Here is a 22944-nt window from a genome sequence, read left to right as displayed (position 1 = left end):
TGAATCAAAATAACATTGCATTAACAAACCAGCTTTGCAGTAAATACAGGTTAGGAAAAGTTATATGTATAGTATTATTTACAAAGTACTTTTAAAATTTCTAATCTAAAAAAATGTATCTAAAAATCTAATGTCATGAAAACATGTATATCAGTGATGCTTACTGTAGAAATAATTGTCTTTAGAACAGTACTGATATTGTATTGATGATATAAATACAACATTTATTTAATTTTGCGGTTATACTTTAGATACAATGTACGTTTAGAATTAGAAAGAAACTACAGGCCCGTTTTCACAGACAAGGCTTAAGACTAGTTCAAGACTAAAATGAATGTGTGACATGTCTTAAGGGTATTTAACTTGCCCACAAATATTTTTAAATATATAAGTGCCATTGTTTTGTCTCGAGATCCACACCACTAATGTATTCTTCTATTTTTATAAAAGCGACATGAATATCTTAATTCAACTAAGGCATAGTTCTAACTTAAGATAAGATGTGTCTGTGAAACCGTGCCATAGTAGAGTTACTGTAAGTTTGTAAGTCTGACCAATATTTTAAGTGACAATTGTAAATGATAACAGCTTAATCCTAAACCCAATATTAGCAGATGACCAGTGAGCAAGCCAAAGGCTATAGTGGCAAGGAACCAAAACTCCAGTGGAGAAAGCCAGACTCAACAGGGAGAGCCAATTCTCCTCCAAACATGCGAAGTACAAGAACGTGTGGTTGCCATGGAGATGGTTAGGTCTGTGAATTAAAATGTTTTGTGAAAACAAACTTTATGTCCTTTCTTGTAACAAAAGCCTTAACTCAATAGGTTGTGTCGGGGGTTAAGGTTTAGGGCTTCTGTCTATAAATTAGGAGCGGTTGAATGAATGATTTTGAAAGAATAGAAAACCTGTAAGGCCTGTAATGTCTGTTCAATTTGGCCCCTCTGAACAAAAATCTCTTATTATCTAAGAAGATAACATGTTTACACAATGTTTTCCCACAGCACAAAAACAACTTAATGCCTATCCGGACTCCCTCCTCAATATCAGATCTGTATCTGCCAGAACAAGCATCTAAAAATACCATCTGTCTGATTTGACATCTGATCCAGTTACACTCCTCTCTTCCCTACTGGTAATTCTGCTGTGTTGTGAAAGACTACACAGAAGTGTGTATATGTTTCAGGGATTACCCTCTGTATGTAGAACTACTGAGAAGACTTGCATCTAAATATGGTTGTTTTCTCCTTTAGCGAGATATAAATGACATGACGTATTATGACTTACTGCTGGGCATTGTTTACAAGACGATCGCACTCCAACAATATCAGTCTGCCAATGATTACTTTCATAACAGCTTCAAGGACATTTTCCTTCTGAGAAATAATGCTTGTTCATCTTTGTCTGCACCGAAGTGCCTCAGCAACCTACTTTGAATGTGGTTGCCTTGGAGACGGTTAGGTCAGTGAAAGATGATGTTTTGAAAGTATTGGGAAAACAAACTTTATGTTCATCAGCACTGTCTCCAGCTCCTCCCGTTCCTTTTCTATACACTATACATAACACATATCTCTCTGTGTATTTAAATTTACATCTTATTAAAGTTAAACACAGCATATATTTATTCCTCCCATAGCTTAATTTCAAGGCTTTCTGAGTTTTTTAGTGTTTTGGATCTAAACCTTAACCATATATGTATGAGATTCTGTGATATTTGATTTTGAGAGAGTTGCTTAGTGCAATGTGTTCTGGACAAAAACAGCTTTCACTTACAAACATCATGTTCCCAGCAACCATTTGAACTAGGCAAACCGTTCTTTATTATGTAACAAGTTGTTCTTTTTCTTTTCTTTCTTGCCCAAAAAAGATTAGAGCCGAAAAGAGGTTGTGTTCAGGATACCATCGGGGTCAGGCTTTCCGAGGTTGGTAAACTAAACAAATTAATTTATTTTTTAAATGCTATTTTGCAATGGTGTTCATATCTTTAATATATTGTTTTCTTTGAACAAATATATTAAATATTCAAATATTTGGGCTTGAAACGTGCGTTAGTCATGAGACAAAACAGTGAGTCATGTTTACAGCTTTGTGTTTATTAAATAGATTGGCACTGCCAATTGGGCAAAGGGGTACAAGAAAAAATTAGGGCTTAGGGAAAAAAAGGACTTGAACATTTTCTTCTAATAACCTAATAACTGGTCATTTGGGAACATTTTAAATATGTTATCTTTTGTAACAACCACATTTACATAACAAATTGCAAAATTTGATGACTGAAATGAACACGTTGTTTTAAATAACATTATTCATTTTCCGTTCACCTTACTTTTTATTCTCCTTTTGCCCTGCAACTCATAAATGTTTCTAGTTCAGAGTCGTCTGGGTGCTGAATCCCTGACCTACATTCTCAAACGCCTCAAAGCAGAAAACATGTTTTGGGTCAAAACCGAAAAGCACATAACAGGAATCATCGTGTTCCCAATCTCCCAACGTCTGCATCTTTCTGAGTTTGATCTGATGGAAATAAATCTTAAATCGAGAATATGCTGCGACTGCTCGGTGCTTCCATTCTCATTTCCTCAAAACATTAATGAGGCCAGTGGCCAAAACAAGGTAAATATTAATATATGTGTCATGGCGAATAGAAAGATCAATAGAGTAAGTGATAAATGGTGTCAAGAATTAACAGAACTCATCTGCCCATATACTGGAAGACAAGAATATGCTTTAGTCATTTGGAGTTTGACAGTCCGAGACCTCATACATTTTTATTATATGCAAAGGAGTGGCCATGATAGATGGAAATAAAAGTACTGGGATAAACTGCCATAGTGTGTATGAATTCTGTAAGATTTAGATACTGTCCGGCTGGCTTTCTGAGACAGCACCATTCTGGTCAAATTAATGGAAGGAGGGATATCAAAATGCATCTTGTGTCACTGCTGGGAACTTATCTAAGCAATGTAATCCTGACATTACCATTCTGTGTATGCTTCTGACATAGAGATAGCAGTCGACTGAATGTGTGCCAGAACTAACAATCTATTCTCCCAGGTCCTGTTGGAATGAGAAGTCGTTCCTTTTTTATGATTTTGCTCTGGCCTTTATCTGCGTCACATTCTCCTGGCAACAGCAGAGGACATTTTGAAGGCACTTCAAAAATGGCCAGATTTAGGGAAAAGATGTTTGTTTAGGGTAAATGACATTGAGAGATTGCATCATATAAAAACATTAAAACACCAGGATGGAAATTGTTGAGTTGGTAATGTTGAAGGAAAACAATAACAATCATTTTCTGTATACTTTTAACTCTTATTTTTAGGTATTATTTTTGTGCACTACTTGTTTAAATGATGCACTTGTTGTTCGATCCACAAAAGGCCCAATAAACACTGACCATTTGTCTTTGTTTTCCTGTCCTTCCTTAAAGGGACAGTTCACCTAAAAATAACCATTTTGTCATCACTTATTTACCTTCGATTTGTTACAAATCTGTATTATCGAATCTTCGCCTTGGAATTATAAGGTTCCTGTGGTTCTGAGTAGTTTTGAGATATTGCGCTTTAAAGTTTTTGTCTTTCATTAAGCAAAAATGATGATAGGAACAAATCTCTTCCATACATGAAAACGACAGAGACCCTTAACGTATTCCAAATGTACATTATCAACATTTTCTGAAATTTCTAAATGTTTGTTCTTGGAACATGTCGGAGATAGAATTTTCTGATTCTGAAAGATCTCTTTCGGTTAATAATAACAAGGTTCTATCTGCAAAACATTCATTAAAGCACGACCACCAATTTACTTGTACTTTTTTTACACATGATTATACACAAATTTCATGTTTTAACAAAAGTTATATTTATATAATTGTTGTATCCATGTTTTATCCAATGAAGGTGGGACAGATCCAATTAGTTTTTAAAGATGAGTATGGCTGAAATAACATAATAATGTTTATCGTTGTAATCCAGACTCTTGACTGTTGACTATTTGGCATTAACTGCATTATGAGTCTATGTAAACACAGATTTAGGACGCTAACACTGCTAGTGTTGTTTCAATAAATATAAAAAAGTACAAATCTGTCGTTTGAGCTGCTCTTGTTGACAAGAATAGCACTAAAACAGTCAACCTTGAGGTTTCTTTTAAACATTGACTCAGACATTCCCCTGCCACTGAGGAGTCCGGTCACATGACAAAGAAAGCTGATCCTGATTGCTCATGTTGTGTGCACTCAAAGTGCTGATTGGCTCTTATAGAACCTTTTAATCCCAAATTATACTTCCATTTTGTAGAAATAACCTTTTTGTTTTCTTTAAAAATGTCCCTAAATGCTACCATAATAGGAAAAATGACAAAAGGTGCCCCATAACTTTGCTTTCCTCAAAATATTTTTTTTGTGCTCAACAGAAAGAAATTTATAGGCTAAAGCGTTTGTCCTACTAAGGTAGTCAATGGGACGGTTGGTGTGGAGCATTCTTCCAAATATCTTTCTTTGTGTTTATCAGAACAAAGAAATGTATAGAAACTCGAGGGTGAGTAAATGAAGACTGAATTTTCATTTTTGGGTGAACTGTAAACGTCCGCTGTTTGTCAAAACAAACAAATAAATATAATTGTAAGATAATAAAATAATGCATTCTAAAGATTTTCTAAGATGTGTGTCGTTAAACAATTTTTTTTTACAAAGATTTGTAAACTACTGACTCCAATCCACTAGATGGCAGCAGCACATAAACAACGCGCTCCAATCTACGCAAGAGAAGAAACGCTTTTATTGACATGACCGAGGACGTATGACAGAGCGAGAACGGAATGACGTCTTGTCTTTTTTATTGACGGTGGATTTAACCAATCGCACGAAGAGAATCGAGTGACGTTTTTAAAGTTCGATTTGTAGAGCGTTTGCTCTGGCCAATCACATTCACCTTATTCTAAAGCGCGAACAGTTGAAGGGAACCCTGGAGGCGATGGCTAACGTAAATTCTTAAGTGTACGTAAACAATAGTTTTACGTTAAATTTGAACAACACGCATGTTTTAACAGCATATTTAATGCATGAAATTAATAAATAATCGATCGGTTTCTGGTTCGTTTACCTCAACGACGACCGGAGTCATGACTTGTTTTGAGGGATGTTACGTTAACGTACGTGCTCATTTGTTTGCACTAGCTCCGCGTACGACGTTGCTTATTTAGCTTAAAAATGTACTCATTGCGACACTTCGGAGGATTGAAAAGACGTAACGTCACTACTAGCGTCCGTTATATGTAACGTTATTGTGTTTTTAAACACCTAACGGTATACGTTAGCATTTAAACGTTGGGGGCTAGTGTTGTGTATGACACTGCCGTCATGGCCTCTCAGAATGTGGTGTTTGCCATCGATGTGGATTATCGACAGGAGGAGACCAGCAGCACGACCCGCGGATATGAAAACCACATCAAACACTGGATATTAAGAGTCCTGCTCAGTTTTGGAAACAAATACGGCCTGGAAAAAGTGCGATGGGGGTATAAATTCTTTCACTCGAGGACTGTGAAGAGCGCAGCGCTCATAACCAGACGCGCAGACTTCAAGGAGCTTCACGAGAAGGCGTTCGGTGACTTCGAAGAGGAACTGCGTGTCAAATTCAACGTCGAAGAAAAGTCACCTAACGTTAAATGTCGGGAGAAAGCGCAAAAAAACCTGAAACCGAGCCCGTCGAGCTGTATCCAGAACGCCCTGAAAGAGATCCTCCTCGACTTCCAGTGGGACAGACCCGACCTAACATCTCCCACCAAAGTGACACTGAGACCAAGACGGTCCAGTCGAAATGGCAGAAATGTCCCATTGCAGGACGATGACCTTGACAAAAATGTCTTGTTCGTATTATCTGAATGCCCACAGTCCAAGAGGGAGTTAGGGGACTACGTGTGTCTTCGTAGGGAGGACGGTAGACAACATAAAGACGTACGAGAACAAGTGTTGTCCAGAAGTCTCATAGATATGCTTACGCAACGAAAAGTTGTGCTGCATTGGGCTGACTCTGGCATATTGAAGGTAGGTAGTGGTCCTATTACTTACAAACCCGTTTTTGGAATAGATGATCTTGATATTTACTACACATCTTTCAGGCTGATCATGGGGTAGAGGACTACGCTGGCATAGAAACAGTGGGAGAGCTTCTAGGACAGGTTGGTGGACAGGTGGTACCCATGCTGGCTCCTTGCTTGTCACTAAGGGACCAACATCCAGGTGTAAGCCATGCACTGGCTACGGGAATAGATGCTTTTCCAATCGAGTCCACTAGCATCTACGTTCAGTCCTCTGAAACGATGCACCGACAAGCATTTCCGCCTCTAGGTGGATCTCTTTGCTGGATTGCAGGTAAATATAATGCAGTTTATATGTGCACTTAAATTTGTTACCTTTTACACAAACCTGTGATGATGCATTCAACGGTCATCAGCATCGTACATTTTTTATAGTTTTTTATATTAGCATATGTATGTAAGGAGAATGTATGTAAGTTTATAAGACTATGATTTCTATTACCTTTGCATCAAATTACTAAAAAAAGTTCACGTTTAATGCGAGGGTGTTTCTTATACAGCGTCTTTGGAAGTCATGGTTGAATTTGACATAATTCTCTCTTTTGACTGTGTCATCATAATTTGTTAAAAGAAGTGAAAACACTATAGTTGAGGTTTTTTTTGTTGCTATTTGAGCAAAGGAGAATGCAAAAAATATATTTGTGGTAGTCTCCCATTCACTGATATAGAAGTTTACCCAACTATGACAACTTCCGCTGCTGAGAAACCCGGAAACGTGTAAAGGGCTCATATCAATGATTTTGTAAAATGGTTTCGTTGCAGGTGCAGAAAAGCATTCCTGTAGTGTGATGCTTGAGCCAGTCTCATGCCGACAGAGATCTCTCAGGGCTCCTGTACAGGTGACACTCAGAGGTGTCCTGCAGGGCTTCAGCACCCTCTCACGTTCAGATGCAGAGAACTGGATTTTGCGGTGCTCAGATGCTGAGCTTGGTCAAGTGTTGTTTCAGGACTTCAGGGAGCTGTCCACCGGAGGATGTTCTATGGTAAAATTAACAAAAAAAAACGTAAATGTTATTACATTAATAAGAGGGTAGCTATAACTCTAATCTTATTGCGTGAGTCACAAAAGGTGATTTTGTTGACTCCAATACTTGCATTGCTTATTCGTCTGTACTTGACTTAGATATCACCATACAACTCAAGGAATCCTGCCAGTTTAATATAGGATCTTTGTTATTTTATATGCACAGCTTGCAGAAGTGAGTGACGGTGGGGTGGTTTGTTCAGCGGTGCTGTCGGGGATGTCGTCCTGCACAGCCCTGCTCACTGTCCTTCAGCCGTTGGTAACTCAGGGAAACGAGCACCTGCCCGACAATCTTGTTTCCTCGGAAACCACAGATGACTTCACAGACTTGCCCGATGTTGTCAGCAGTGTTCTCAATGTCATATACGGCATCATGGAGAATGAAGATTGCTCAGGTGTTTGCTTTGTTTGCATGTTTCATTTGTGCAGTTTTACCATTTAAATCAACACGTTATTATCACTTGAGTTTCTTTGTAGCAATCACAACGTACTTGGAAATATTGCAACTAATGTGTTTGTGGTTTCCAGATCAAGTAAAGCCATTGGTTCCTGACTGGGCCAGTCAAGAACTCAAACAGGAGTCTTGTCCAAGAAACAGTGGGCTGGTAGAGGGGTGGTTCCCTCTGTCTGACCAATCAGGAATCAGCTGCAACTTAATGGAATCGATGAGGTTATTTATGTTTGACTGTTTATCTAGATGTTCTTTTTACGATTTTATCTCAGTCTAAAGCGTATGTATGTTTTGCATGTGCAGGTTGCTGCATGCAGCCCCTGAAGAAGAACATGCAGAGGAGCTTTCAGACTCTGAACAGGATCTGACCAGCTGTCTTTCAGAGCTCTATGAGAGCAGCACAGCTGGTTCCAACGGCAACCAGAGATCAAACAAACGTGAGGACACGATAAAGCAATTTTTGTGATCTTCACAGTGATGTCATTGATTCTTCTTACTGATGACTGATTACTTTTTAGGAGGTACCCAACGCACACCAGTAAGACAGAAGATGAAGACCATGAGTCGCTCTTTACAGATGCTGAACTTCGCCCGCTTGAATGTTAAAGCTCAAAAGACGCAGCCTGATAGCACCTCTGCTGCTTCTGCCAAAGCGAGTGAAAAAGGAGGAAAGAAATGTACTGGGGATCGAACAAAGCCTGGCCTGCTACGTGAGTATATCTGCTTGAGATCCAGTTTGGATCCTTTTGGTAGGACCTGCTAATCTTAGATTTAGAACTCTTTAAACAAATCTGGGGAGCATGATGCTTACAACACCAAGCTCATAAATTTAGTTCGCAGACAACATACATGCTGGTAAACTTAAATAAGTAATAGCTGGTAAATAGCTTTATTTACTGTAAGTTGATTTGTGAAACAACACCTGCTAAGTGTGTGAATGTAATTGGTTCACAAACTCTCAAACAGACTTCACCAATGAGGAGGAACTGCTATCCCACCTGCAGACCGCTTATCAAAAAGCTGTGGACAACCGATCAGTGCCTGTTCTCACTCAGGTCCAGGATTTGCTCTCAGATGTGAATGCATTCATCAAAATCAACACAGATCTGGAGGTGAGTGACATAATCCCATAGCTGTGTTGTACCAGCTTCAAAACGTGTCCAAAAAAGCTTGCATAAGTCTTGCTTATGTTTTGAAATGTCATAATTTCAGAGAAGTGCACTTTAAATGATTTGTTTGGCAATAATTATGCTATTATTTTACCATATTTAAAAATGTTTTGACAGGTTTCATTCTTGGATTTGGTGCAGAAGAATCTATTGAAAACCTGTCAGTCTGTTCGTCAGCTTTATGGGGATTCTACTGATGTCGACAGTAAAATCAGGGAGTAAGTAACTTACCCAATGTTCAGATAATAGTAGCGTAATATTAAGCTACAATCTACTAAAATAATGTAACATCTTTAAAGATAATAGACCTGTTAAGACTATAAAACCTAAATTCTACAGATGTCAGGTGCAAGCAGTTCTCAGACTTGAGCTGTGCAAACAAGCAGAACTAGAGGAGGAGATTGTGGAACAGAGAGTTGAGGAAGTAAGGAGCCTTTATACACCTTTTTGTCATTGTCACAGTTATATTGTAGTCATTGAGTTCTCATGAGAAACTATCATCTGCTTGAAGTCGTTCAGATCGATATTTATTTAAATCTGCCTGTTTTTTGTTTAAGGTGGCTGATATGCTCCGGATTATCTTTCGGAGTAAAGATGCTGTTTATTTGTCTAAGTTTATGCAGGATGAAATCCTTCCTGTGTAAGTACATAACGGTTTAAGTACTTAAATGATGTGTCAAATCTCCAATTACTGACACTAATTTATTTTTAAAACTGTATCTCACAGGTATTTGTACACCATACCCAAGGTTCTGGCAGATGTATATCACAGTCTTGGAACTCAGGTTCCAGAGGCACTTATTGCCGTCCTGCCGTCTGATTTCTTCAGTGATGAGTCTATGGCTAAGGACAGCGTTTCTGTGAGCCCCTCCCCTTTCTCTGCCACACAGAGCAACGTCTCCAGTGTTGGAGATCACCTGGAGGAACTCCGCAACCGCTCCGCTAAGAAGAGAAGGTGATTTTCATACAACATTGAAATGTAATCAGATCAAATGCTTTGTTTTTAAGGAACTGGACATGTGAATGTTTTTCTTTCTGTTTTGTAGGCAAAACATGCTTACACGCCAAAAGACCATGACAGAAGCTCCTCAAGCACTTCGACAGATAGAAATGCCAAGAAAGTCCACACGTCAGGTGAGCTTCCTTTCTTTCAGAGCGTTTACACTGTAAGATAAACACAGCCAGGAAATAACAAAGACAATTTCCTTTATCAGAAGTACATGGGTTGTTGATATCCTCTGGTGTGCAATGCTTATACTTCATTTAACAGCTTCCATCTGTTTATCCAACTGTTGTTGTATAAAATGAACTGTAATAAACTAATAATATTATGAACTTTGTAAATAGTCTTGAATAATTTCATGTAATTTTAAGCTAAAGTGTAAAAACATTATACATAAGCTAGTCTTCAAAGCCTTTATGATTGAAGTATAACCAGAGTTGCAAAAATATTAACTTACCTCTCTTTGGATCTACAGACAAGGCCAAAACCGTGTGTTGCAGTAGAAAAACCTGCTGTAGAGCATGCACCACCTCAAAAGCAAGCACTTCAAGGTCACTTGATGCCTCATTTGACTCATCATGACCTCTGGTGAAGTTTGGAGAGATCTGTAATCTGTTGTTTTCATGTTTGTTCACAGAGGTCACAAAGGTTAGGAGAAATCTCTTTAACCAAGTGACGGTATCTCCTTCGAAGAAGTCCAAAATGCCCAGAAGCCAGTCTGTGTCGGCGGTAGAGGGACTCAGAAAACGCAAGCGTTTAAGTGTGGAGGAAGATGGTACATTTATGTGAACATGGAAGTACATTTTAATAAAATGATAATGTGGTGTGTGAAGTTGAACCTTAAAATCTTTGAATTTCAGAAAAACATGCTTTGTTGACGAAGAAAGTATCTGAAACCCCACTACATAAGCAGGTGTCCAATCGTTTACTTCACAGGCAGAGAACTGGCAGGTGAGTCCAATGGCCCACAGTGTTTTTTTGTTTATCATATCACTGTTTTTGACATTCACTAGCACTTTAAGGAAGATGTCATTTGAAAAGTCGTTTTTTTCATTGCTGCCGTCATCACAGGAGATCTGGAGAATCAGATGTGTGCATTATTGAGGAGTCTCCTATCAAACCAGCTGCAGGTTAGTGTCTGAGGTTTTGTCATGTCCAACATAGATGATGATGTTCATTCATTGTTTAAGTTTTTCGAATAAATAATTTCTTCTTAGACCTGAGGAGGAGTCCAAGAATTAAAAGCCTTACCAGGAGACATTCCAGCGTGTTTTATTCAAGCTCACAGCCACGTTCACGAAACCTGGATCGCGTCCTCTCTTCATCTCAACTCTGTCACTCGGAGGGTAAAGGTAATGGATTATTGAAAAGACTGTAGGTTAACTGACCCATAGATCATATGTTTCTCCAAAAATCAATTTGTTTTGTAATCTTCTGATTAATTCAAATTATTTGAGATTTTAAAGTAGCTCTTGTGTTCATTTGTGCAGGTGGATTTAGCATTAGTTCTGTTAGGTCACCAGTTAGGCTCCTTTTTGGCGCCACCCAGTCACCCGGAAGATTACGGATGCCTGTGGCATCCTTTTCAGGAGATCAGGTAAACAAAGATTCTCTTATATCCTCCGTTTTTGAGGTAATTAAATTAGTGTACTTTTCATGACAATTACATGGACTAAATTTATAGTAAAATATTGACTTGCCGCCTTTTGTTTGCATTTCAGAGTCATAATAAAACTCCACAAAAGAGACATCCTGATCCGTTTGGATCTGCACTTGGGTTCAGAAACCCTCGGTCTCCAAGAACTCCAGGCCGGACAGTTGGAGAAAATGGGATGGCCCTAAGAGGAAGTCCCTTTCGGTCACCCACTGCAAACAACATGGTCACAGAGACGCCCAAGAAAAGCCCCCTGAAAGGAATACTGAAAACACCAATGAAAAGCCTCCTGGGTTGTGTTTCTCCAAATGGAGCTTGGCTGTTGAGCCCAAGCGTAAGAACGCCAAAGAAGAGTGTCAAGTGGACTCCATCTCCACGAAAGCGGCCGTCAGAAAACCCAGTAAATGTGCCAGAGTCTCCCGTGTTTGAAAGATATTCACCAAATCTGCTAACACCTGGCAAACACTGCAGCCCAGGTGAAAGGACTGATGTTTTTAAAACGCCTGACAAGGTGCCCCGAAGGAAAAGCAAAGCATCTCCTGGCAATGACGTTACTGGGTATCTTGATCCAGCAGAGTCCAATGTGAGGTCAGGAAAGATGAGGAGAGCACTGAGCTTACCTTGCAAGGTTATAGAGTCTGATGAAACACAGCGCTCTGATTCTGGGACATTTTCTTTTTGTCCTTCACCATTGAAACCAAATGTACAAACTCCCATTAAAAGCCCTAGTCATGGGATGTGCACTCGCTCCGGTAGGACACCTGTTAAAGAGTCATCTTTGACTCCTAACAAATCTCAAGCTATTCTAGGTACAAGCCCTTCTCCTCGTAAACGTATGGCATTAGATAAGGAGGAATCTTGTGTATCGCAATCGCCTGGTGGTCATAGATCTGGTATCAGCTATGAGGGTTGTGTAAGAAACGGAGTTAGGGTGTCTCGAACAACAAAAACTGAGCAAAGGGACTGTGTCCAAGGAAAAGCAGAGACGACCTCATCATCATCTGACTCGCAGCAGTTCGATTGCTCAGAATTTAGCACCACCACCACAGAGGATGATAGCATGGATATAACTGAGGCCTCTGTGGTTAAGACACAGCTGGTTGGTGGCATTAAAATGAACATTGCTTTTTCAAGAAAATCCTCCGATGTTTTTGAATTTAAGAGCAAACATGCCACCCCAACTCGAACAACACCAAGTCGAAGCTATGGCTTTCGTCAGACTCCAGACCGCCGGCAAAGAGAGGCAGAAGCCCGCCTTGGAACATCCTCAGGGACGCCAAAGTTCTCTACTCCGAGAGCACAAAAAACTCCTGGATGTGGAAAGGAGTCCAGCGATACTCTACCTCTTACTTATGAAGTGGAGATGGAGATGCAATCCTCAGGCCTGCCCAAACTGAAATTAAGACGAATAGATTCTTTCAACGCAGGAGATGTAACCGACAGTGCAAGCAAGAACGTGACTTCGCATCTCATGCCTCGTAACGTGAAGGCACCAGCAAATGATAGCCCGCTTGCACAGTGTTCCAGACATCGGGAATTTGGATGCGTGCCTCCATCACCCTGCAGTCGTGGAACGCCTGGCAAAAATACTCCTGGGATGGGTGTACAGACATATATATGCCAGTCACTGACACCCACACGGTATCCAACAAGTAACCATTCCCCACTGGCCTCGCCTTTGACTCCATCTCCTCCGAGCATAGGACGGTCAACCCCAGAAAACCTCAACAGTTGGCCTCGCAAAAAAAGGGCAAGGATGGAGACCTTCAAAGAGCAGGTCATCAGAGGAGTTCCTCTTCTTGAGAAGAAAATATTGGAGGACCCGGAACTTGAAGGTGTTTTCCGTATTCAAGGAGTGGAGGAACTCAAAGAAAAGATGAACACACCAGTTGGTCAAAGAAAGTTGGGGCGATCAAGCCAGGTGATGGACCATCAGCCCTCGCCAGAAGGCATGGACTGGACTGATACTGTGGATCAAGACTGTGACGTAGGAGATACCGTGAAGTCTGAACAACTTCCATGGATGAACAAAAAAGGTAAAGTATGGCATGAATGTTATTCGTTGCATGATCTCAGCAAGTTTATTTTAATATATGATTTTTGTTGTAGCATCTGTTTGCGCAACTTGTTTGTAAACATTGTTGGATGTTGTTTTAGTTGATACACCTCAAGGTCCCAAAGTAAAGAAACAAGTGTCTGCCAGTGGAATCTTTGCCTTGACGCAGTCACCTCTGTTGTACAAAAAATCAACCGTAACCAATGAAGCAACACAATTTGATGGTAAGACAGCAGAAATGCACATGAATGGGTGACCATAGAGAATGTTATGTTGTTGTGAATTTTTCTGCTTACACCTTACAATGTTGCATTTGTTAAAAGATCCAACAATAAACAAACTTATACAGCATTTATTGAAGTTAGTTAATGTTAATCGAAACCATTTAATCGAAACCAAACATTTGTAATGCACAATCGACTAACATGAATAAAAAATTGTTGGTCAATGCTTTTGGCTTTAATGTTAATGAATGAGACCTTGTCGTAAAGACTTCACCCTGCTCTTTTATCTTAAATATCATGGTTTAGCATATATTGTTTTATATTTGTTCTTTTGTCTGTATTCAATTGTACGTAGCAATAATAAACTGCATCTCCCAACAGGATCAAAGTCTGAGCTGGATGCGTCTCCTTTTTGCAAGCCCAGGCGGCAAAGGACAACAAGTAGGACATACAGCCGAAAGAAACTTTTAGACTAATTGGTCTTTTATTTTGCCTTATATGGCTCTGTTGCTTTTAGGAAATCGCATGTCTGTCTGTTTTGAATGTTGTCCTAGGTGTTGGCCTAGGTGTTCTTGTGTAATTATGCATTACCTAATACTGTATATTTTGTACTTTTTGTAAATTACACAAAACGTTGAATGTGACACCAGTTAGAACACTTGTAGGTGTTTTAACTAATCTGATCTAAACGGGTGCTGTGATTTTTATGTAGCTTTCTTCGTTTGGCAGCTGTGATTGACCATCTCGTCACAATGTGAAATAAATGTAAATGTTAAACAGATTATTTTAATAAAGACAATGTTGTTCTTAAGCCTAACTTCTTTTTAGCAAAATTTTAGTAAAATAAACACTCATTCCTTAAAAAGCATAATACGTTCAAGTTGTGCATAGGAATTGATGTCAAGTGTGGAATTTTTTTTTTCTGGTTTGGAGTGTTTGTCAGTAAAAAGAAATGATACCTCTGATTAATTTGACTTCCTGTATGTCCTTGATAGACAACTATAACATTTGAAACTGGGTATATGAAAACAATTAATGTTGGAACATCAGTATATGCCTTTGCAGTCCAATTCTGCAAGAATAGATTTTTCACTCATCATTTGTTTGATTCAATGTGTAAAACTGCACCATCTAGTGTACAACCAGAGCTCAGTGACCTCAATCTGCATTATTGCCTTTACAACCAATCCAGCCGGAAACCAGTAAGATTAGTACTGCCCTATAGTAATAAGCAATACTTTTTGAATGAGAAGACAAAACAAACAGCATGTCAAGATCTTTAAATGCCAAAAGACAAATTCATCGATTAATGCACTTTCCACGGTTCTGCAAAAGACAAGTATGGCAAAATTATGCACCAATACAGCTTTACAAATGTCAGTTTTCTTCAGTCTTAACTGTAGACTGGTGCTATAAGAACCATATACCTCAGAGCTTTCTTGGGTGTTACATTGGTAATAGAAACATTACACATTTTCAGGAAATAGAACAGTTATTTTGAAATGATTACATACTGTGTTGTCAAACATGACAAGCACTTTTATATGCATTTTATGGTTTAGATATTTGCAAAACCCAGCGATAACCATACAGGGTGACTAATAACAACAATTTATGGCAAATTATAAAAATCACCAAATGTTGAAATATGAGGTTTCAGTTCAGCACAATTTTTTTGTTTGGTTCATTAATTTTTTTTGTGAATAATCCCTTGTAAACTTAACACCATAAAATCATTCATATTGGTAAAAATGTCACACAATCACTTAGTGACCATAAAAGAAAAGACCATCTTGAGCTCAAGTCTTAAGACCCACACTAAAACTGCAATATGAAAACAGTGTCGTTTAAGTCTAATATGAATAAAAGAAAAGAACACATCACGAAGTAGGTTTAGTGGGCCTTTTATTTCACAATCCTTCCAAATGTACAAAAAAAAGCATGGTATAAAAACATAATTCACCAGATCCCCTACCCTTTTCAATGAGGAAAACAAACATGTGGAATTGGTCTCAAAAGTGCATTTCTCCAAGGTACAGTAGAGGGGGAAAAAAAATCTCAATTAGACAAATCTGTACCTCATCCACTTATCTAAAAATCACACACTCTGGCCACCACAACCTTCGACAGTGTTCCCAGAGCAGCAGGCCCAAGAGAGGGCTGGCATTGTGTCAGAGCACTCCGTTTCACTAAAGATTGGAATAGAATTTACGTCTCCTGCAAAATTCCCTCCTCCGAGATGTTGGGCTGTTATAACTCGGACTTCTTCTTCTTCTTTGATTTCTTGTCTTCCTCCTCAACCACCACAGGGATAGTGGCCTCTTTCTTCAAGTAGGAAATAAAGTCGCTGACCTCACGACCGCCCTGTAAATCAAATTAAGACTGGTCATTTTCACTTCTTTTTTGCAAACAGCATCACAATTTGTCCAAAGGCAGGCAGACAAACCTCATATTTCTTTGGATTCTGCTTCTGACCGGCGGGAGAGAAAAAGATTGTCGGGAATCTGAAGGCAAAGAATTAGGATCAGAGTAAATAAAAACCTTCACATCCCAAAACCCAAAAAATTAGGTACATAGATGATGCACGCTACATACCCTCTAACTTCGTATGGAGAGGGAACGTCATTAGCAGTAGCATCCATCTTTGCGATTACAATATTTGGATCATTGGAAAGCTGTAAAAGAAAGACAGTATTTATGCAACCGCAAAGCAAAACGATCAATTCGATCCTCGAATAAATATCTAAAAACTCACCTTTTCCCCAAGTTCTTTGAATTTAGGCTCCAAGCTCTTGCAGTGCCCACACCAGGGAGCATAGAACTCAATGAGAACGTCCTTGCTGTCATCATTTACGATCGAATCAAAGTTCTCAGCCACAACGACCTGGAACAAAATGAGATCAAGTTGCAGGTTACGCCGACAATTGTCACAGATGAAAATCAGATAGAAGGTCACAGGAAACAAATCCCCTGACGCACCTTCACTGGGCCATCGTTGTTCTCGGGAACAGCTTCAGATTTGAGATAACGCTTCAGCTTTCCATCGAAATAATCCTGCAGGAATCCCTCCAAGGCCTTTCCGTCACGGCTGCAGAAACGTAAAGAGTCGCAAATTATTGGTTGAATCTCCTTCAAAGTCAGACCACGAACAAACAATCCACTTACGAGAACTCCTCCTTCATGACGTATTTGTCGCCCTTGGCAGTTCGGATGCCAACAATGGGCAGCTCTCCACTGCTGCCGTCCACACCCAGTTCGGACACATCATGACTGAAGCTGTTCTTATTGGCCACAGCAAAGCTAAGCTTCTTCCCCTGATCCAGGAAACCCTTGGCCACCTTCATTACCCTGAAACATAAAACCGGTCAGACTCAGACATGGGAATAAAAATGAAATATGTATTTTTTATAAATCGCGAAACATTAAGGAAGCAAAAAAAATGACGATAGACATGTACCTGTTCCTCCAGTAGTTGGAACCCTTAGGGTTCTTTTCATAGTCCACATCATAATAAGCCACCAACAGGTCAATGCCTTTCAGCTGATCTTTGTTGTTATCAGTCATGTGTGGACACATGCCAAAACTGTCATGTGATGGGGGGAAAAAAAATTCAAGAGGTAATCCAACTAGGGCCGAACAGAAGCATAAAAAAGCTAATGTGCATGTTGAAATGCTTTCTGAAACAGAATTTAAAAACGTATGCGTGACCCTGGATCCCAAAACCAGTGTTTTATAGCAGGGGAACATTTTTAATTAAAGCCCAAAATACATTGTATGGGTCAAAATGATCGATTTTTCTTTTATGCCAAAAATCATTAGTGTATTAAGTAAAGATTATGTTTCATGAAGATATTTTGTAAATTTCCTACGCTAAATGTATAAAAAAAAAATTGTGAGTTAATGGCCAGTAACAGTGCCTCTTATTCACAACTTCAAAGGCAATTTTTGCAATATTTTGATTCTTTGCACCCTCAGATTCCAGAGTTTTAAACGGCTGGATCTCCGCCAGATATGATCATATCATAACAACCCATATATCAATCGAAAGCGTAATTATTCATTTGAATATACGTTAAATGGATTTACCAAAAGTATTACGAATTTTTAGCAAGTTATTTAATATCGCTTTCATAATTATTATGTAATTCACTCAACCAATAATGCACATCTAACAACTGTGACTCATCTCAATACAAACTTACAAGTTGTCCTGAATAAACTTCTTGATCGTTGCGCTTGTGAAAGAGTCCTCTGTGAACTTCACACTGCTGTCTTCAAATTTGTTGCTGAGCTGAGGTGGCCGGAACAAAACGATGCCCCTGTAACACGCATACAAGAGTTGTCTATAGACAAAGAAACAGGATGCCTCTTATCTAGTTGAAAAGCGAAAGTGAAACAAAAGTTGTCACATACTCTCCATCAACGCCATATTTGTTTAGCAGGTCCTCAACATTGGTGTGAGCAAATCGGTAGGACTCTCTGTTAACGCTAGCGGCCTTCAGGAACTCTCCCTGAGCGGCACTTCCACCATCAGCAAAAAAACCTAAGACGTACAGAACCGTTAAAATCCAACGCCCACATTTTCAGAAAATAGCTCTATATATGTACACATCTCGAGAGCTTTAATGAATACGGACGTGAAAATTGTACGATCAATATAAACAGGAATTAGTTCATACATAATACGATCACTCACCCACAACGCTGGCATCACGGTCCCCGATGAACTTCTCAAACTCGGCCTCACTTTTTATCTCCACTGAGGCTGGGCCCGCCTGCTTCTTCAGGTGGCTCACAATACCATCTAATGGAATCATCATAAACAACATTGTGATATGACATCCTCTCAGGTGTGGTAAGAGAGGATTGTGTTGTTAAGCAACGTACCAGCTGTCCTGGGACCATCGTAGCTACCAGAATCCTCTCCGCCTCGGAAGATCTTCAGGGTTGGATAGCCACTTACACCGTACTTACCGCACACAACAGAACTGGCAGTACAGTCCACCTAGAATGTATTGGTGACGGACATTAAACACAGTCCACAACAGAGATTTAGTGGAAATGTATCCCGATTAATGATTGTGGTTGAATAGCAATACCTTGGCGAGAGACACAATGCCTTTCAGTCGAGTGGCGGCCACCTCATATTCGGGTGCGAGACGTTTGCAATGGCCGCACCTAAAAGGTCAAATGGTTTATTACTTTATAAATGCACCTCAAATGTTTCACTCTCTCACTTTTATGTCGTTTTAAACATTAATTGTATAGAGTGATTGGGGACTGATGCTGTTAGTCCTTAAAGGGATACTTAACCCAAAAATGAAAATTCAGACATTATTTACTCACCCTCGAGTTGTATCAAATCGGTATACACTTTACACACAGAAAGATATTTGGAAGAACGCTCATCACCAAACAGATCTTGCCACCCATTATGGGAAAAATCCTTTTATCAAATTTTTCGTTCCGTTGAACACAAAAGACATTTTGAAGAATGTAACAGTTCTTTGACTACCATTGTATTTTTTCCTACTAATGGCAGTCAATGGGGGGTAAAACCTGTCTGGTTATAAGCATTCTTCCAAATATCTTTCTCCGTGTTCATCAGAAAAACAAAGAATGGGGTGATTGAATCATATAAAAACATGAAAGACACTTTAAAAGTCCTTTATAACATCCCAAGATAGAATGAATATGTTCATCTTCAAATAACACGAAAGAAAACGTCACGCTTGGTAGCTGAACCCAAGTTCTTTTCAAGTTACTCATTATCGCTCAACTACGTAATCCGGCGTTATCCAATCACACGCGGACAACGAAACTTCAAAGACCAATCAGAACGTTACAACATAGGGCGGCCGAGCCTCCAAACATCCTTGTTACCGCCCATATCTGCCTCTGCAATCTGATCAACTAAACATACAGTCACAATTACTTTGAATCTAATACAGTAGTTTAACTATTTTATACGCGAGGTGATTAGTTATGAGCGTGAAAATGGGGATGATACTTACTTCAATACAGAATAAAACTAATAATAAAGATGCTAGCTATATAAATCACAATGATTTTTACATCTCACAGTAGCACCAAAGATTAAAAGGCTAACGTTACAAACCGGAAGTACTTGATACGGTTACGTATTCAATATCATTCCATATACATTTCTATATTACTCATACAACTCACAGGAACTTGCAGGCTTCCAGTGTGACGTTTTACCTTTAGCACGCTAGCCTGGCAACATGTGTATAAATGCAATTCAATTTCCAGGACATATTCCCTTTGGTATCCGGGATAGAGTTAAATGAACGTGTTGTTTTTCATCTTGGTGGTTTTATATGGTAAGCTAACAACATTAGTTATAACGTTACGTGCTAATGCAGTGCATCTTCTAAATCAAATGGGTGGACAGCACGTGAACGCATGAACTGTCGTACACTCACCAGGGTGCGAAGAATTCAACGAGGATAAAGTCGTGATCTCCGATTCTGCTGTCAAAATCGTCATCCGTGAACTCGAGCACATCGCTTGCCCTCGCGGTCGCTGCTAGAGCAGCGATAAATAGCAAACTCAACATCATTTCAAACCCTGGATACTTCAGTGCAAAAGAGGGGGAATATGGTTAATATTCCAGCAACTCTCTATTAACTGCTCCTTTCTGAGACGATGCGTAGTAAAGAGTGAATAAAACAAGGCCCGCAGGATCTTGCACCGTGCACTCAATGAAAAGAAAGCGCAGACGGACGGCACGGATGTGCAAACCCGGAGCTCTTCGAAGTAACCAAGTGTGGCATCACACTATTGGATTTTCAGCAGCGTCATGCCGTTTCAATCAGCCAATCAGAGATCGGTAAATACATACTTCCGGGTAGATGTTTTCTGATCCGGTGAAAAACTTGCATTTTGTTTCATACAAACAATAAATGAATTACAGCTCATTTTAAAAAGTGATTATTCCTCGTTAACGTAACTTACACCATAACTTTTATTCAGAGTAAAAATAGATTCATTTATGTAATGAACGGACCATAATTATATCTTTGATTTGTTTAAGATTAAATTGCGTATTTAATTTAAAATAATGATACATATGCTTTATTTTTTTTAGAAAATATGACATTTTGCCATTTTGAAAGCCTAAAGCAATCTGCCACATTTTATGCACACTTCACGAACACACCCAAAGTCAAATAAATGAACGGAAGATAATTATATATTTATTCGATTAAATTGACTATTTAATTTAAAATAATTATATACATGTGCTTTATTTATTTTCTTAGAAAAGATGCCATTTTTTCCACTTTTAAAGCAATAATATATCTGACACATTTTATGCACACTTCCTGAACACACCCAAAGTCAAATAAATGAATAATAATATCAATTAATAATTTAATAAGAACCAATATGTTTAAATTCATTATAATAATGTATAAAAATAATATTAATTAAGCCTATCATAGTCATTTATTGTTAACGGTTTGTTTTCTTTCAAACCATCTTCCGTTAAGCGTCTTAATTTTTTGAATAGTCAACTTGTCTGACTGACACGACAATTCTCGTATTAAGTGCGTATGTTTTGTCATCTTAACAGCAATGAATCGTCGCGAAACAACACAGTTACTACAACTAAAAACTATCAAAGCTTTTAAATATAAATTACAGCTGGAGAAAAATGTCAAGTTCACCATCGGGGATGTGACTGGTGTGTTGATCGCTACACTCTTGGCGCCGGAAAGTCCAATAGGCTTTCAAATATAACGTAACATTTCACATATCGGTTGTTTCGTATTTTTATGCAGATGAGCAGCTAAATCAAAGTCTGGGAGCAGGAGACAACTTGGTAAAGTTCACTTTCAAGAGATTAACGAGCATTAAGCCACAACAGCGTATAACAAACCGTGTGTTCAACCGATATGCAAAATATCCGCTCTTTAATATGCTGCCACGTCAAATTTTGGAAAGTATCCTTTCATATGCAAAATATCTTGATATAAACATTTTTTTTGAATTATTAACGTTTATTCAATATTATGATGGGAAAACAACACAAAAAAACTTTTATTCTTAATTATGGCCTTTCAAAATGGTAAAAGATAGCTATACAATGTTACTCTCCCTAACCTAAATATATCAGGTCGTGCATTTAATGTGCTGATCATTTGCTGTGTTGTATTGAGTACTGTCCTTGTGGTTTTAGAAACAGGTAACGTTACAAGTATAAAGATTTAAGCTTAAAAAATAGCGGTAGGCCTATGTTCTGTCACCTATAGTCTGTTTGGCTGTTCAGAATCTCAGGACAATGAGGACCAAACGCTTGATACGGTTCAACAATATACGAACCGGTGCATACTTGCCATTTTCACTTTGGAAGTCCTAATAAAATGGCTGGAAGATTTTTGCAAGTTCTGGAACATGTGGAACATGTTTGATCTTGCTGTAACTGCAATGGTAAGCATATATTTATTTGTTTTCTTGTTATTTCTTTTGCTTGTTACCATAAATAGTCTTTGCGGATGTAGTACCTTTTCCGACACAAAAGTGCACATGTGCAGTAACGTTTGGATGATATTGTTGCATTGAAACCAATCAAAGGTTGCTGGTTCGATCCCAGCATCCACCACCAGTGTGTCCTTGAGCAAGACACTTTACTCCATGTTGCTCCAGGGGGATTGTCCCTGTAATAAGTGCACTGTAAGTTGCTTTGGATAAAAGCGTCTGCCAAATGCCTAAATGTAAATGTAAATATACTGTATATACATTTTTGTACATTTTTTAATTATGGATGGATTATGTAATATGTAGTTTTCCTTTCTGTTAGACTGCTCTCCCAGAGATTCTGCCTCAGACAGAAGGTTCTCAGTCTCATAAATGGTTGAAGCTGCTCATCATGTTTCGCACTCTCCGTTTTTTGAAGATTCTTCTCAGATATCCACAACTGCGTCTGATTCTGAATGTAGTCTTCTGCATATTTAGGGTTTGTAATTATTCTTATCAAAGCTAGTATGATTTAACCAATGCAGTGTTTCATTCATACTAACAATGTTAACTGCTTTTAACAGGGGATACAATTCAGATATATGTTGTTTGGCGTCTTAGTAGTGAATTATATTTTGGCTGCTGTCGGAGTCCACCTGTTCGCCAAGTACACCAGCTCCACCGTTCCGGGCCTTCTTTACCAAGACGATTTCGAGTGAGACTTTTCTTCATGGACTTTATAAACATTTGTTCATTGGTTCCTAGACTAGATTAGACGAAGCC

General features: G+C 38.8%; 3 protein-coding genes across 3 annotated transcripts; 2 read left to right on the top strand and 1 right to left on the bottom strand.

The window, feature by feature from the left end:
• Nucleotides 1–3548: 3548 nt before the first annotated feature.
• On the top strand, nt 3549–14488 carry ticrr (TopBP1-interacting, checkpoint, and replication regulator). The gene is made up of 22 exons (XM_056740633.1): nt 3549–6043; nt 6118–6370; nt 6859–7079; nt 7287–7515; nt 7649–7790; nt 7875–8008; nt 8090–8281; nt 8538–8683; nt 8858–8958; nt 9080–9164; nt 9298–9380; nt 9468–9695; nt 9787–9874; nt 10219–10294; nt 10381–10518; nt 10604–10694; nt 10815–10873; nt 10961–11095; nt 11234–11340; nt 11465–13433; nt 13555–13677; nt 14059–14488. Exons 1-22 carry the CDS (start codon nt 5357–5359, stop codon nt 14151–14153), a joined length of 5382 nt encoding a protein of 1793 aa, XP_056596611.1. The 5' UTR covers nt 3549–5356; the 3' UTR covers nt 14154–14488.
• Nucleotides 14489–15565: 1077 nt separating this feature from the next.
• On the bottom strand, nt 15566–20452 carry pdia3 (protein disulfide isomerase family A, member 3). The gene is made up of 13 exons (XM_056740433.1): nt 20124–20452; nt 18777–18855; nt 18565–18682; nt 18374–18481; nt 18091–18220; nt 17880–17996; nt 17135–17260; nt 16843–17025; nt 16657–16765; nt 16433–16561; nt 16273–16352; nt 16124–16181; nt 15566–16041 (listed from the first exon to the last, which is right to left on the bottom strand). Exons 1-13 carry the CDS (start codon nt 20258–20260, stop codon nt 15928–15930), a joined length of 1488 nt encoding a protein of 495 aa, XP_056596411.1. The 5' UTR covers nt 20261–20452; the 3' UTR covers nt 15566–15927.
• Nucleotides 20453–21122: 670 nt separating this feature from the next.
• On the top strand, nt 21123–22241 carry LOC130414673 (cation channel sperm-associated protein 2-like). The gene is made up of 5 exons (XM_056740684.1): nt 21123–21388; nt 21486–21647; nt 21821–21889; nt 21974–22134; nt 22206–22241. Exons 1-5 carry the CDS (start codon nt 21280–21282, stop codon nt 22239–22241), a joined length of 537 nt encoding a protein of 178 aa, XP_056596662.1. The 5' UTR covers nt 21123–21279.
• The last annotated feature ends 703 nt before the right edge of the window (nt 22242–22944 follow it).

Source organism: Triplophysa dalaica, chromosome 24, assembly GCF_015846415.1.
Source record: "Triplophysa dalaica isolate WHDGS20190420 chromosome 24, ASM1584641v1, whole genome shotgun sequence".
Lineage (NCBI taxonomy): Eukaryota > Metazoa > Chordata > Actinopteri > Cypriniformes > Nemacheilidae > Triplophysa > Triplophysa dalaica.
Note: the sequence above shows the minus strand (reverse complement) of the source record. Positions and strands in the feature narration are given on the sequence as shown.

Bases quoted from the DNA above. Each gene is read 5' to 3' on its own strand.
- ticrr (XM_056740633.1), top strand. From the start codon at position 5,357: ATGGCCTCTCAGAATGTGGTGTTTGCCATCGATGTGGATTATCGACAG. The intron at 13,434-13,554 runs GTAAAGTATGGC...ATGTTGTTTTAG, and splicing joins TCCATGGATGAACAAAAAAG to TTGATACACCTCAAGGTCCC. The intron at 13,678-14,058 runs GTAAGACAGCAG...ATCTCCCAACAG, and splicing joins TGAAGCAACACAATTTGATG to GATCAAAGTCTGAGCTGGAT.
- pdia3 (XM_056740433.1), bottom strand. From the start codon at position 20,260: ATGATGTTGAGTTTGCTATTTATCGCTGCTCTAGCAGCGACCGCGAGG. The intron at 17,026-17,134 runs GTACATGTCTAT...TTTATGTTTCAG, and splicing joins TCCAACTACTGGAGGAACAG to GGTAATGAAGGTGGCCAAGG. The intron at 16,042-16,123 runs GTTTGTCTGCCT...TTTGATTTACAG, and splicing joins AGAATCCAAAGAAATATGAG to GGCGGTCGTGAGGTCAGCGA.
- LOC130414673 (XM_056740684.1), top strand. From the start codon at position 21,280: ATGAATCGTCGCGAAACAACACAGTTACTACAACTAAAAACTATCAAA. The intron at 21,389-21,485 runs GTGTGTTGATCG...ATTTTTATGCAG, and splicing joins CACCATCGGGGATGTGACTG to ATGAGCAGCTAAATCAAAGT. The intron at 22,135-22,205 runs GTAAGCATATAT...TTGCGGATGTAG, and splicing joins ATCTTGCTGTAACTGCAATG to TACCTTTTCCGACACAAAAG.